General features: G+C 33.2%; 2 protein-coding genes across 2 annotated transcripts; one reads left to right on the top strand and one right to left on the bottom strand.

Moving 5' to 3' along the window:
* Positions 1-13: 13 nt before the first annotated feature.
* LOC148622133 (uncharacterized) lies at positions 14-852 on the bottom strand. The gene is made up of 3 exons (XM_088574107.1): positions 732-852; positions 144-429; positions 14-27 (listed from the first exon to the last, which is right to left on the bottom strand). Exons 1-3 carry the CDS (start codon positions 735-737, stop codon positions 14-16), a joined length of 306 nt encoding a protein of 101 aa, XP_088430233.1. The 5' UTR covers positions 738-852.
* A 7,748-nt stretch (positions 853-8,600) lies between these two features.
* On the top strand, positions 8,601-13,046 carry LOC148622132 (uncharacterized). The gene is made up of 4 exons (XM_088574032.1): positions 8,601-8,686; positions 9,487-9,563; positions 11,761-12,086; positions 12,943-13,046. Exons 2-4 carry the CDS (start codon positions 9,497-9,499, stop codon positions 12,970-12,972), a joined length of 423 nt encoding a protein of 140 aa, XP_088430158.1. The 5' UTR covers positions 8,601-8,686; positions 9,487-9,496; the 3' UTR covers positions 12,973-13,046.
* Positions 13,047-13,864: the final 818 nt, after the last annotated feature.

Here is a 13,864-nt window from a genome sequence, read left to right as displayed (position 1 = left end):
AATTACTTTGTTATCAAAAAGTATTACCTGAAAGAAAAACTTATTATTGCATGCATTTTTCTATAATTAAAACAAATTTATCAAACCGTAAAAAAACTTTTTATCAAGACAAAAGCTATAATTAATGGAGCAACAAAACATACCTCCTCCTGCCGACCCTCCTCCTCCAATCATACCGTCGTCGCCATAATCGCCACCCATTCCGCCACCTTCCCCTCCGCCTCCTTGGTTACCGTCGCCATTATAATCGCCACCTTTACCACCACCTTCCCCTCCGCCTCCGGTTCCATAGTCAGCATTGAACATTCCCCCGTCATTAACATCTCCGCCACCGAAACTTTCATATTCTACCTGACTTTCCATGTCAGCAGATGCACATATGATTTCCAGCAACACGACAGTAATACACATACTAGAGCGTATGCTCGTCTACAACACATTTGTTATATTTGTTCCAATAATAAAATCGTACAAAAACAATAATATTGTTATGGTCTAATACTTGTATCTGAAAAGTGTTTTTTTCTAGCTAATTACTATAAAATTTTAAAAGTTTTGATAAAAAAGGGGAATTACATTGATTCATGTGTAAAACAAAAGACAACATAAGATGTGAAAACAAAAACATTATTCCAACTCTTCCAAAAATAGAGTGTTAACACGTCAACTTAAGGACTACAACTCCAAGATTAACACATGCTAATAATAATTAATAGAACGAGATAACTTACCATCATTATGTTTCTCTCGTCATGTGTTTAACAATATTCCGATATTTTGTCTTATATAATTATATTTTGCTGCTAGCATTTTCATTGAAGCTTTAAATTTCAAAGTTCCTGTACATTTTAGTAAAGCAGTAAAATCAAACGAACGACGTTTGTTTTAAACAAATAGTGTCATATTCGAGAGAATTGTAGTTACTAGGATTGTCTATTTCGCAATATCGTATAAAATACATTTGTGTTATTGCATCGCCACAGACTCATCCATTTAAATACATTTTAGTTTTCTGGTGAAAATATTAATGAAAATAAATTACTAAACTCCGCGAGGCAAATGTCGAACAAATACTTGAAATTTGATATGGTATTGCTAAAGGAATTATGCCAATAAATGGCACATTGGGATATATAACGACCTTGGCTACCCTTAGATATCTTATATGGTCGATCCTTACAGGTTGACTGTTAGTGGCTTTTTGGTCGTTAGTCTAGTCTGACCTTTTGGCATATGACTATTTTGTCTTATTCATTCTTAGTGAAAGGAAACACTGTAATTTTCTGAATTTACATCAATATTTAGAACATAAATACAGCTGTATGTACAAAATTATTCGTGGGGACTTCAGTTAAGATTACACAAGGAATCTACGTAATAAGTATATCAGATTTATCACTTATGGGGAATGAACAGTTTTACATTGAATGAAGTCTAAAAAGAAAACCTAAATGCCAAAGTAGATATTTTGTTTGAAATTCAAACCGTTTTTTAAAACATAATTAGAAAACTGATGTCGCATGTTACCCATGCAAAAGTATAAAAATAAATTATTACTGTACGTCTTTCAATGTGGTTCTTTTTTTATCAAACTCGTAAAAAAAAACAAAATTGAGTTGTCTCCCCTTTAGTATGGCCCGAACAAAATACTCTGTGTCGAAAGATTTTGCTAAAAAAATAAATTGAAACGTTATGTAAGAAACGTCGAGTGGCTTTGTATCTTGTTGTTTGTGCTTTTAAGGTCGTAATACATTCAAGCGAAATGGTCAGTTTTCATAATTACATTGTATAATAACAGCATATTCAGCAATCAATAATGTCAGGTTTGTAATATCATATGTATAATGGCACAAGAATATTATTATAATCCACATAAGTGTGGACACAGACTGGTATTGCCCGAGCAGCAAGTATGGACGCGGACTGCTATTGCCCGAGCAGCAAGTATGAACGCGGACTGCTATTGCCAAAAGAGCAAATTTGAACATACATACGTTTTGTCTTGATCAAGAGTAACCAATAAAACCAAGGTTCTAGCGGAAATCAAAGGAAATCAAAGGAATATAATCCAGGGACAAAGACCAGACAAACAGACAAACACAACAATGAACATAAATTAACTAAAATAATACATACAAAGTAACAAAAGTAAATGAGAAACTCGGACTCCACTTAAAACTGGGAGCATGGCCCAGGTGCACCGGTAGGGAGAATGTGTTTGCATCGTCCAGAAAACTCCTCCATTTACTGAAATCAATAATTGAATTATGCACATGTATGACTTGCCACAACCATAAGACATATCATATACATATTCTTTCTTAAAGGTGTACTTGAATGGATGTGTTGAACTTGCTATGTTATGTTAATAATTTTAAAATGGTAGGGGCCATAAACTAAAGAAATAAATAGGAGCAATCATTAATTAGTTGTTAGTAAAAGCATATTAAAATTTCATAACAATTGATAAACCATAACCATAAAGTCATCGCATGAAAATCAAGTGAATATGGACGACGACGACACTGACACCGCCGACGATGACGTCGCTGTCAGCACCATTTTTCAAACTTAGGACCAAATTATAAGTGTATGATTTACTAAGAATTTACATCTTAATGTCTGTTTTTACATTAGTCCTAGTTAAGCAGTTCTCAAGCAAAGGAAAATTAAACTGCTGCTAAAATCAAAGTACTCAATCAATTTATATTTATCGCATGAATTTTTACGCCTCAAATAACCGTCAAATTGCAAAAATATGGGATAAAAGCAGGGATAAAAGGAAAATACAAATACAGGGATCGAATTCAAACGTATCAAAACACAGGCTTTTTGTTGTAAATGGTTAATATTGAACTCTGATTTTTTTTTAATTCACCATTCTGATTACGAAGGACATTTAATAAATACAACAAAATTCGCGATGCATCGTAGCATGCAGTGCACCAGTTAGCGAAATATTGAGGTTCGATGATGGTTTACATGGAACACCTAGATGAATTCATACAAAACATCCACACAGCATAATTGAACTACAAACTACTAGTTGGTCTTTCCCAGTTCCTAAATTTCAAATTTGAAGATCTTCAGATCGAAACTTTAACTGTCTGTCAAATCATTCAAACTTATGCCACAATCATTGAAATAAACCATGCCCTACGTGTCCCTCTCATCTAGCTACATCTCTCAGTTGATAAGCTATATAGCTCAAGTCGTACAAGTTATCACATAGAAACCTGTGTGTCGTGTAAAAGCGCTTATTTTCTTGGCACCTAGTTGTAGAGACATGCACGTACATTAACATAAACACCAAAGTCTTAGAATAAAATTTCAACGATTATGTCTGGTGCAGGAAACACTCGCCATGCACTTCTAAGGCCCTGAAGCACCTACAGCTCTATCATTATAACACATGGCCAAATAGCCAAATAGAATTATTATTACAAAAGGCAATACCACGAGACCACAGACTAATACCATTCCTGAGAAATGTACTATCGAAATTCCTATGCCATGGTCTATAAGCAAAGTTTCATTTCTTTTGTCATTTCCGGGCTTCCGATGTCACCAGGTGGTAACCGTAATAAAAATACACGATACAGTGGGTAATAGATCAGGGTGGTTTCGGGTGTTATGCTACATTTTTGTTAAAAGTTTAGCAAAAAAAAATGAAAAAAATATTAGCCTGGAACAGGAAGTGTAGTCCTTGGCTGTCGTCTGAAACCTCTTTCTTTATATAAGTTTCTTGATCGGAACCACTGTCCCCTTACTGTAAATACTAGTATATTGATCCACCAGGCCTTGCGTTGAAATTTCTGAAGACAACCTTCCAATTGGCACTCAGCATTGCTCTTTTTCATTTCTATGAGCGATGACTATTTATAATCTCGCAATGTCTTCATTTATAGCTAAACATCAAATGGTTTACACGTCTAAGAATATTGTATTTGTAGGAGATATATTGAATATAATACACATGTACATGTATAATGAACGATTGGTTTATTCCGGTAAATGCATAGAAATAAACAGGTATAGGCAAACTTAAAGATCAATTATTTTTTAATTGGATCGTTGTTAATACATACCAAATTAATCATCATATCTGGTTCACAGTAAAAGTTGTTTATTTGGTTTGTTTATTGGCGTAAATAGCATAGCTGTATACAGCGTGCATATTACAAATCGAATCACTAGGTCACCGATCGACATTAAATCACGTGATAATGCATTAATTTTCATGAATTTAGAATGAACGTGGTCACATGACAAATAATTTCCCCGAAAACACAATGAACTACATTCACGGGTTTGACTACGCCAGAGGGCTGTGTAAACGCTTTGATGCTTTACACCGTTCGTGAGAGACCCCAAACGATAGCCAAGGATGTTAAGATACACCTCAGTCCGTCATGTATTACACATATGAGTGCAAACCGGGTCTATCAGTATTGAGTATATATTAGCACGAAAAACGAAAATTAAACCAAGCATACGGACAGTCAGCTGATTGTCAGCGTCACTCATATCGTGCAAATGATTGGCTAACCCTCTGTTACGAAAGATTTTTGGAGAATTTAGTGGTTTATATCCACTAAGGCAGTCGAATTATCTCCTAGAAGCAACGATGTTCTAGCTTTATAATGAACTAAATGAGGGATGTAACGGATATACAGAAAGTGCTATCATTTTCAACTTTGTTGTTGTAGTGTTATTTAATAAAAGTTTAAAGTTGGGTGTTGGCCTTTCTTGTCTTACTATAAAACTATACATGTACTTCAATATGAATTGGGCTTCGGCATGGTGGAAGTCTTTGAAAACAATACTTCGCGGAGTTTGTAACTTGATTCATTTCTATAAAAAAATATATTTGAAAAGTCGGAATTAAACTGAGGTAAACATACGCCATTTTGACTTGACTTTAACTTTAGCTTTTACTTTTGCTTTGCTTGACTTACATGCACTTTGCTCGAATGAATACGCTACTTTTCAAAGTTCTGATAATACAGTATTCATATTGTGTACCTTCAATTTTGACCTGTTACGGTTACAGCTGATTTTGGTTCAGTAAATTATATTTGACAGTCTTCGACTAGTCTGGACCCGATTTGGATTACGATATGCCAGCAAAATACACCAACTGACCGATCGGAACTTGTCTGACAATATCCAAAGAGTTCATACTTGTCTGACAGGCAGATAAAGCGCTTAATTGTAACATAAAGCTGTAAAAATAACTTTTCCGTTGACTTTAAAAAGATTGTGAAAAATAGTTAATTTTTAACTTTATCGCCTTTTGTACTTTTTATAAATAATCGATAATGTACTTTATCAATCAAATCGTCTAGACGATCAGTAGTGAATTGGCAAAATAATTCCTATAAAAAGTACTTAACAAAATATAATAGTTACAATAGTACTAAAACTACCATGATTCTGGAATGCCAACTATTATTCCTTACTACAAAATAAATGTAACTTAAACTTTCTAGAGTTAAAAGCATGATATCGCAAAATATTCTTAACCGGAAGTCGCAGAGAATGGAATGAACAACGTGAAAGTTACAAGTTTCAAGGATAAAAAAAATCAATAACCCGTTATAAATCGGTATGAATAAGTCCCAAGTCGAGATATAGGTAACTGAATATATCAAAAATGTAATGTTATCCATAAAAATTTCTGAGAAATGGTTCTGCCTATAAACTTTCGAGTTCATATTTTAACGCGTCAAAACTATCTGACATAAACAATTTAAAGAACCCCCAATGCACCTTATTTATTCAAATATAACCATAGACTATCATAGTAACCTGCATACTACAGTTACATTTGTATACATGTAATGTCTGGAGACTTAAAAAATCAATTATAAGCCAATAAATTTTACGTTGTCTTCTTTTCTTGAAGCAATGTAAATAAGGCAAGGCGGGACTCAGTCATCATAACAAGAAAGTTTATACAGAGGTAGGTCACATCAAAGACGACTAAATATGGACAGGCATAAAGACCGTGTGGTGACCTGTAGAAATTTAATTGTTCATTGCTTAAAATTCGGTGGATGGCTATCTCATTAGCAATCAAATCACATCTATTTTTATATTATGAAAACACAAATTACAACAAAGCCACCAATGAAACAAAAACCAAACAAAAAATTCTGAGTAAAATTCACATGTAATATAATATACGGTTATTTTGTTAACAATCTAAAGTGAAAGTTAGTTCGACACTACATGTATTTTATTGAAAGTTGCGGAAGAGGACACATAAGAAAAATTGCCGAAACTTAACCATATTTAGTCGTGAAGGCAGTTTTTTTTTAATTACTACTACAGTCCTTTTAGGGAATAATGATGACAAGAAAATTAGTTTGCAGAGACTTTAAAAACATGTTAATTGTATATTTATAAGCAGACAGCAGTATGGCAGATCATTCGTCGCAACTTATGCCGGGTCCGTACCCTCCTCGTTTTGAGGCAGACTCACCAGAGGTTTGCCAACTACCCAGCATATGTGTAACAGCCATTACTAAATTTATAATAAAGCTCATTTGATTTTTGAACAAACCGGGAGTAACATGTTGAAATAGGATAAGATAAAGTTAAATAAAATCATTTGTATAGAGTATCCGAAAAACGCTTAAAAAGGGAACAAGACTTTTATTTATTTATTGTTTAAATCGTAATATCGCTTTAACAGTTTAAAGATAGTCGGGTTCTTTCCTCGCCACAGCCTCAAATATAGAGAGTATATCCAAATTGCGATTGTAAAACATATTCGAAAACATTATAAAGAGATTTCCATTGAAACAGGTAAGCTGTTAGTAGACCTCAGTCGTAAGGAAGCTTTTGGGGATCTGGCGAAAGACTATAAAGTATGTGTTAGATGATTGAGTTGACGGTCTAGCCTACTTCGATAAAAAAAAATTTCCCACGATATCCATCCGGGAGGTACGCTGACAGAAGACTTTTTTGGAGTGGTTGCTTGAGGATTTTTACGGATCTCGCAGTCATCCATTTCAGTTTTAATAAAATATAGCATTTTTTAAACCATAAACAAACGTCTAATTATTGTTAAAAACAGCGTTTCTTTCATGTGCCTGACATCTGACGGAGGCATTGTGATATAATACTGCACGCGTCCATCCATTTTTGCCATTATATCTAACGATAACTGGAAACGCTTGAGTGGGTTATGTCGTTAGTTTAAGTCTAATAGTGTTTGCATACGTCACATAATCCAGCAGATCTTCGCCGTGTTCACCGCCACATAATCCAGCAGATCTTCGCCGTCTTCACCGTCACAAAATCCAGCAGATCTTCGCCGTGTTCACCGCCACATAATCCAGCAGATCTTCGCCGTGTTCACCGCCACAGTTTTTATAGTTCTAGCTTCATACGAGATAAAAATGTACTTCTTACATATCATACACTTGTGTTCTACGTGTGTTTCTTGCTTGTATGAGAACGGTAAGTTTACATGAAATGATCAGTTAGCTCAGTTAGCTTTGAACATTACCCGGTTTCCGGTTCAGACTGTATAGGTCATGTACATTAGCACGATTCGATATTTATGAATATTCATTGCCAGCTGCTAAATCTGGTTCATAAACTGGTTCCTTGTCAATATTATAAGCGACCCAAAGATCGCTATAACGTACTTTTTTTAAAATATACACATGTCTATGTATGTTTTGCTTGTATTAGAAAGGGAATTTATATTATAAGATAAAGCGATCGGTTAGCATTTAATTTATGTAATATTACCCAGTTTCCGATTCAAACACAGGCGTTCGTTACAATTGATTATGTAAAGGTCATATATATGTTACCAGGACACCGATATCTATATATAGCCATTCGGATCATAACGGTTACGAAAGAGTACGCAATAATATATAGGGAACCGAGATTTTAGTGGAAGTCACCTGACTTTAGAGCATATCGCATTTGTACTTTTTCGGATGTTTAAAGTATGTCAAAATCAGTGACAGTGAATATTTGACGATTAGCGACATTGAAGACTTCAGTCCTTGATTTAATTTCGTTACCCAACAGCAGTCTGAGATAGGAAGCCTCATACACGAAAATGGCAATACTTAAAAAATGTATTTATGAATAATTAACCCCGTAATACAGACTTATTTAATTATTTCCAATGATAAATTTTAATAAACACTCTAAAACAATTATTCATCGCTTTTAACAGTTAAGATACCGAGCAATGTATCAAAGAAATATGTGATATTGTCTCACTGGTACTGAAGTGTTGATCGATGTAAAACATTATATGTATTTACACTGTCTTTAGAACAATCTAAATAAGTTAGCCATGACTTAATATCCCTGCTGCTCACCCATGTTTTATATAAAAAAAACATTAATATAAGATAAGTCTTTTGGCTAATAATCAAGCTTATGTTCAAATGTTATTTTAAAATTAAATATTGATTTAGTCCAGCTTTAACCGAAACTTTATAACACGAAATCGTGGTCGTAGACAAATGTCGTGTGAACTCTTGTGTAACGTAATGTACGTCTACATTCCTCATTTTGTCACTTTTTAAGACAAGGGAGTCATTTATTACCGATGACATAGATATACAAGAATATCCCACAATGCAGTTTAGCCTGAGGCTTATTCGATCTGGATTAATTGTTCTTGTAGAGGCTTTATCGAGGACAGGTACGTGTTCATTTTATATGTATTTCCAAGATTTAATCAAAATCTTCAATTACTACTAATTGATAAAACTTATTATCATTTGTATTATATATATATATATAGTTTATGTCAGGCTAATGTATTCATAAATTCTGTTCTGAAACTATCACAGCAAATAACATAGTTACCATTATTTTGTCCCGATCAGTACAAAGCAATATATATTTTGTTGTCCATATTATTTCCTGTACTGCATTATTGATACATATTTTGAAAGAAAATAAAGGTTAATAGTTGACATTCCACATTGATTCATATTAAGTTTGCAACAAACGTTCTTTGATGTTCTCCTGTCTTTGTACATTTTATGTACACCAGGTAATAAAATTGTCATTTGTCAATCATCAGCATTCATATGTGATTAACCTATTATACACATTATAAAGAATAATGCACCTGTATATAGCTGATTACATTAACAAAATATTTTTTCCTCCTGAAAATTGTAATGAATACAACTTCAGTTTAATCGTTGTTAATGAAAAGAATTTATGCTTTTTTTCGTGTGACATACCTTATTGGATATGCATGTAAAATCTATACGTTAAATTTATCAAAAAATAGGGCCTATATTTTGCACGCTCGAAATCGTTTACATAGAGAACAGTATTAGATGCTTGTATTAGATTTATTTTTGCTTCTTACGATATGTTTACTTATTGTTTAACAATACTTGAGAAAATAATTATTTGTACAGATGCTTTCAGTTACTTATTTTTAAATATTTGTCTTCGCTTGATAGTTTGTTTTCATTATTCTAGCTGTGATAAAATGACGTGGAAGGGGCCTGTATTCTGTACATTATGTTTTGCTGTAGTGATTTCCTTCGCACTGTCTCGTAAGTTCGGTATTTTTTTATGTTTAAAAATACGTTCTTGGTTTGTCATGTCAACGATGAAAAGTTATCTTATATTGATGTTCCTTGCCGAAGAGATATAACTAAAGATAATGAAATATTACAAGCGGATCCAAATGAGATCGTGTCACCCAGTCCGCCCTTAAGAAGTGTCATATTATTTTATATCAAATCATTGGAAATACATAGAAATCAATGGTTAAATAAATAATTGAAAAAATCGCATTGAATTACCAACATTATAAGTTAATATAATACATATTTTTCACATTTTTTTAGTATAAATTTCTAAACTCGAGTGGTACCCCTCCCACTTTGTGATATGTCTGGATTCACCGCTGGATACTATTACATCATCATCAAGTTATATCGTAAATAACTTTTGTACTGTCGACAATTATCTATTTCCAATTTCTCAGACGATGCCTTTTGAAAAAAAGTGAAATCTAGTTGAATTATAATTATCATATATACATTTTAATATAATGTTAAGGTTATGCACACTGAAACATTGATAAATAGGTGAACAAATTGAAGATCCAAGAATTAAACGCAAGCCATATTACAATAACAATGATTTAAAGCGTGCATCCGTAATTATGTAAAATACCAACCTGAGTCTTTACAAGCTTACTTTTATCACACAATAGAAAAGAATAAGGATGAAATAAAGAAAACTTTAGGCAGTTTTTTTATGTCATTAACCAGGGATATTTTGCTGTATACTGTAATTAATAATTTTTGCTTGTAATTAGGATGCTTTATTGTATGCCTACACGTGTTGTACGTGAAGGAAATGCACCACAAATGACTTCAGTATTAAATATAAATATATGAAATATCGGCAAAAAATATACCGAAACGTTAGAAAAGAAGGCACATCAGAGCTATAAAAATACATGGCTGAAACGTGAAAACAGGAAACAGAGACGACCTAAAATGTAGCTAACATGATAAAATACAATGACTTATAAAAACTGAGCAGAAGAAAAGTAGTAATAGAAAGCATGACATTGGAAATTCTTAACATTGTAAGGTTTCTCCTTTATTGAAATTTAAAACAACGTACGTTAGATATATAAATCATGTGTTTTTTAATTGTTTGTCATATGATCAAAATTGATCGGTGCCTTTGGCAGTGCAATAAATTTCAAAGTTAATGACGATTTTGAGCGAAATTTACCGCTTTGTTTCATGTTACATATTGTGGTTCTCAGTGTTTTTTTTTTTACTGTGGTTTATTTTACGGTGTTATAAACAAGGTATATTTTCCAAATAATACCTACGGAAAGATGTAGGAAATTATTCAGCTAATGAGGCTTAGTAATGACTCACGTACGACCAAACTTATAAAAGTTATAAAATAACATGTCATTTTTTATTATCAAGACAATACCGTGTAGAGAAAATCACATGTTAAATTATGATGTAATATCTTTCATCAATCACACATTTTGTTAGAACGTGTATCACATATTAACTATGTCATTGTGGGTACGTACAGAGGTTTATATTGTTCAAACCTGGGATAAGTAAGATCATAGATTATCATACGATATGACTTCTGAAATTATTAAAATTTCTGTCAAGGTTTATAATTGTAGTGAATATCTATTGCAGAGTATAGAACAAAAACATGAATTAGCGTTGATTGTTCATTAAAAAAATTTGTTGAGACACAAGAAATATATAATGCACATGTGTAATGTTTTCACTCACTTGGACCAATGCGGTGAATGTAGTGGCCCGAAACAAGCTAGTCTATAGTTTAGTATTTTTTGTGCATCTCTATCAACCTTGTACAAACAAAGAAACATGTCTGACTGTACTACGTACACGTGCTGAAAAAAAAATGAAAAGTGGATCTTCGTACCTACAATGATGTGTTGCTTGTTTTTAAAGTTAAGATATACCATATCTAGAGATTTTTGTCCAGAACTCAAATAAAAGACAATTGTAGTGATGTAGTTAACTAGTTTAATTATAGTAAGTAGTAGAACTAACTCCGGGAATAAAGTAACTCCTTGGGTTGTTAACTACATAATTGACAATGAGTTTAAACTTTCTATCAAACTCAATCATCTTTTTTCCCTGATGTTAATTCAATCACTCGCTTTAAATTAAAAAGGCTTTAATTAATCTACTATTATACTTCAACGTTCATACTTCTCATTTGTAGAAGATTGTGTTCAGTATTTTGAAGAAGCGGACAGTATGTTTAAGAAACCAGAGGTCATGCCAAAACAGTTTGAAAACTCGCTGATAGTTAACTTGACTCTGATCGAACGTAGATCTTACTACCGATGCGAACCAGCAGACGAAAAGTATGGTATCGGTCTTGACGGAAAGGAATGGTGGGTATTCCACGGGTGTGGGGGAATATTTGAAATAACAGAGTGCTCACCAGATGGCGCAGCTCTTGTGATGAAACCAGAACCTGATGTAACAATGACACAAGAAGAAGCCGACAAGAAGGCAAAAACTAAAATTAGTAAAGACGGCTCTGTAAGTTTCCCTACCCCGATTAGACATTTCTTGCTTATAATACCAACATAATCCATTTTCTCGTCATTTCTTTTCAACTCATGTGTCTAAAATGTTACTTTAAAATGGTAGTTTCCCTTCCCCGATTTTTTAACTATAAAAGGTGGCAAACATATTGGAAATTTGAATAGTCCATGTTTTGCACTGGGCGATACCAATCCTAAAAGGTAATAAATATAAGTAACAGTTTACATTTGATAAAGAATGTAGAAAACATGGGCATAATGTTTAGAACATTATTTACGATGTAAAAAAAGTTACATGCACTTGGCATTCATCTTCATTTATCATGAAAACACTTTTTGTCCTCTACATATAGAATTTAGGTATTTTAAAGTTTGTAGTGACAATTTTAAATTAACATTTATTATAACATTAGAAATGTATTGTAAAAAGCAAAGAGAAAAAAAAATGTTAAAAAATAGATCAATCAGAAAGCTTCAATTGGCATTACTAAAGTAGGGCTCCTTAAACTATCGTTTGAATGTTATCAAAGTATACTTTTAAAAATTTTATGCGACTGTTGAAGAAATGTAAAAAAAAATATCCCCGTACAAAATAATAATTTGATCTTTCACAAATTTTGTTTTTCTTGTTCATTGTTATGTTCATTTAACACTGATACACTTCCACGTCTTACCTATACCATTCATTTTTCAGAATTGATTTTATCTTAAACATATATTTTCATTGCAACAGTTGCAATCGTCGTAAACATAAAGAGTCTTGTGAAGGATATAAGGATTTTTCCTAATACCATAAGCTACCAATGTAAGACCACATCAGTGTGAACTAATATTTCTTTCTTTTTTTTTAGAATACACAACCAGAGTTAAAAGGATTTTAAATCTCAGAGGTCGTATTGTGCCACATGTGTCTCTGTCTTCAATTGGTAAATTGTAATAAAAACTTTACAATCTTCGTTGCATAATATATATATATATAATAACGTCTTAGAATGTGACGACTCTATTCGCTACACTGCTCCATCGGATCAAATTGATACAGGGAAGATATGTAAACGTATAGAAAGGTCTGAAAAATTCTCAACGATGTTAGAACTGTGAAATTTGCGTTGCAAATTTTTGGTCGTTCCCTCCGCGGAACTCGAACTCGTACCACTGTGAAGTCTATGGCAACACCGCCTGCATGAAGTCCAGCGCCCTAGACCACTCGGCCAGCTAGGCTATATAAAAATATAGCTTTCGCTGGCCGAGTCATTCCTCGTCGTAGGATTAATCTAGGGCTGTAACTGTCCCGTACTACCATACATCGTGTACTAAGTTACAGCCCTAGGGCGCTGGACTTAGTGCAGGCGGTGTTGCCATAGATGTCACAGCGATACGAGTTCGAGTCTCGCGGAGGGAACGATCAAAAATTTGCAACGCAAATTTGTCAGTTCTAACATCGTTGGGAATTTTTCAGACCTTTCTCTCTCTCTCTCTCTCTCTCTCTCTCTCTCTCTCTATATATATATATATATATATACCTATGAAAAGACAAATTAATAAAACAGATATTTGGGAAACATCCTAGTATTGACAATTAACTACATATATCACGTCACAAAACAAATGTATAAAATTCAAAACAGTCTCTATCCGTTTGCCCTATCAACTTAAACAAGGATGTTGATCACCTGCAAGATTCGGGTATGTAACTAAGACAACACGATACGAAAGTTTAACTTATAATAACAGTCATCTTGAGAAAGAGTATTCAAGGGAACCAAGATAAGA

This window comes from Perna viridis, chromosome 3, assembly GCF_037379345.1.
Source record: "Perna viridis isolate PV_CMFRI_1.1 ecotype Kerala chromosome 3, ASM3737934v1, whole genome shotgun sequence".
Classification (NCBI taxonomy): Eukaryota; Metazoa; Mollusca; class Bivalvia; order Mytilida; family Mytilidae; genus Perna; species Perna viridis.
Note: the sequence above shows the minus strand (reverse complement) of the source record. Positions and strands in the feature narration are given on the sequence as shown.

Bases quoted from the DNA above. Each gene is read 5' to 3' on its own strand.
- LOC148622132 (XM_088574032.1), top strand. From the start codon at position 9,497: ATGACGTGGAAGGGGCCTGTATTCTGTACATTATGTTTTGCTGTAGTG. The intron at 9,564-11,760 runs GTAAGTTCGGTA...TCTCATTTGTAG, and splicing joins GATTTCCTTCGCACTGTCTC to AAGATTGTGTTCAGTATTTT. The intron at 12,087-12,942 runs GTAAGTTTCCCT...CTTTTTTTTTAG, and splicing joins AAATTAGTAAAGACGGCTCT to AATACACAACCAGAGTTAAA.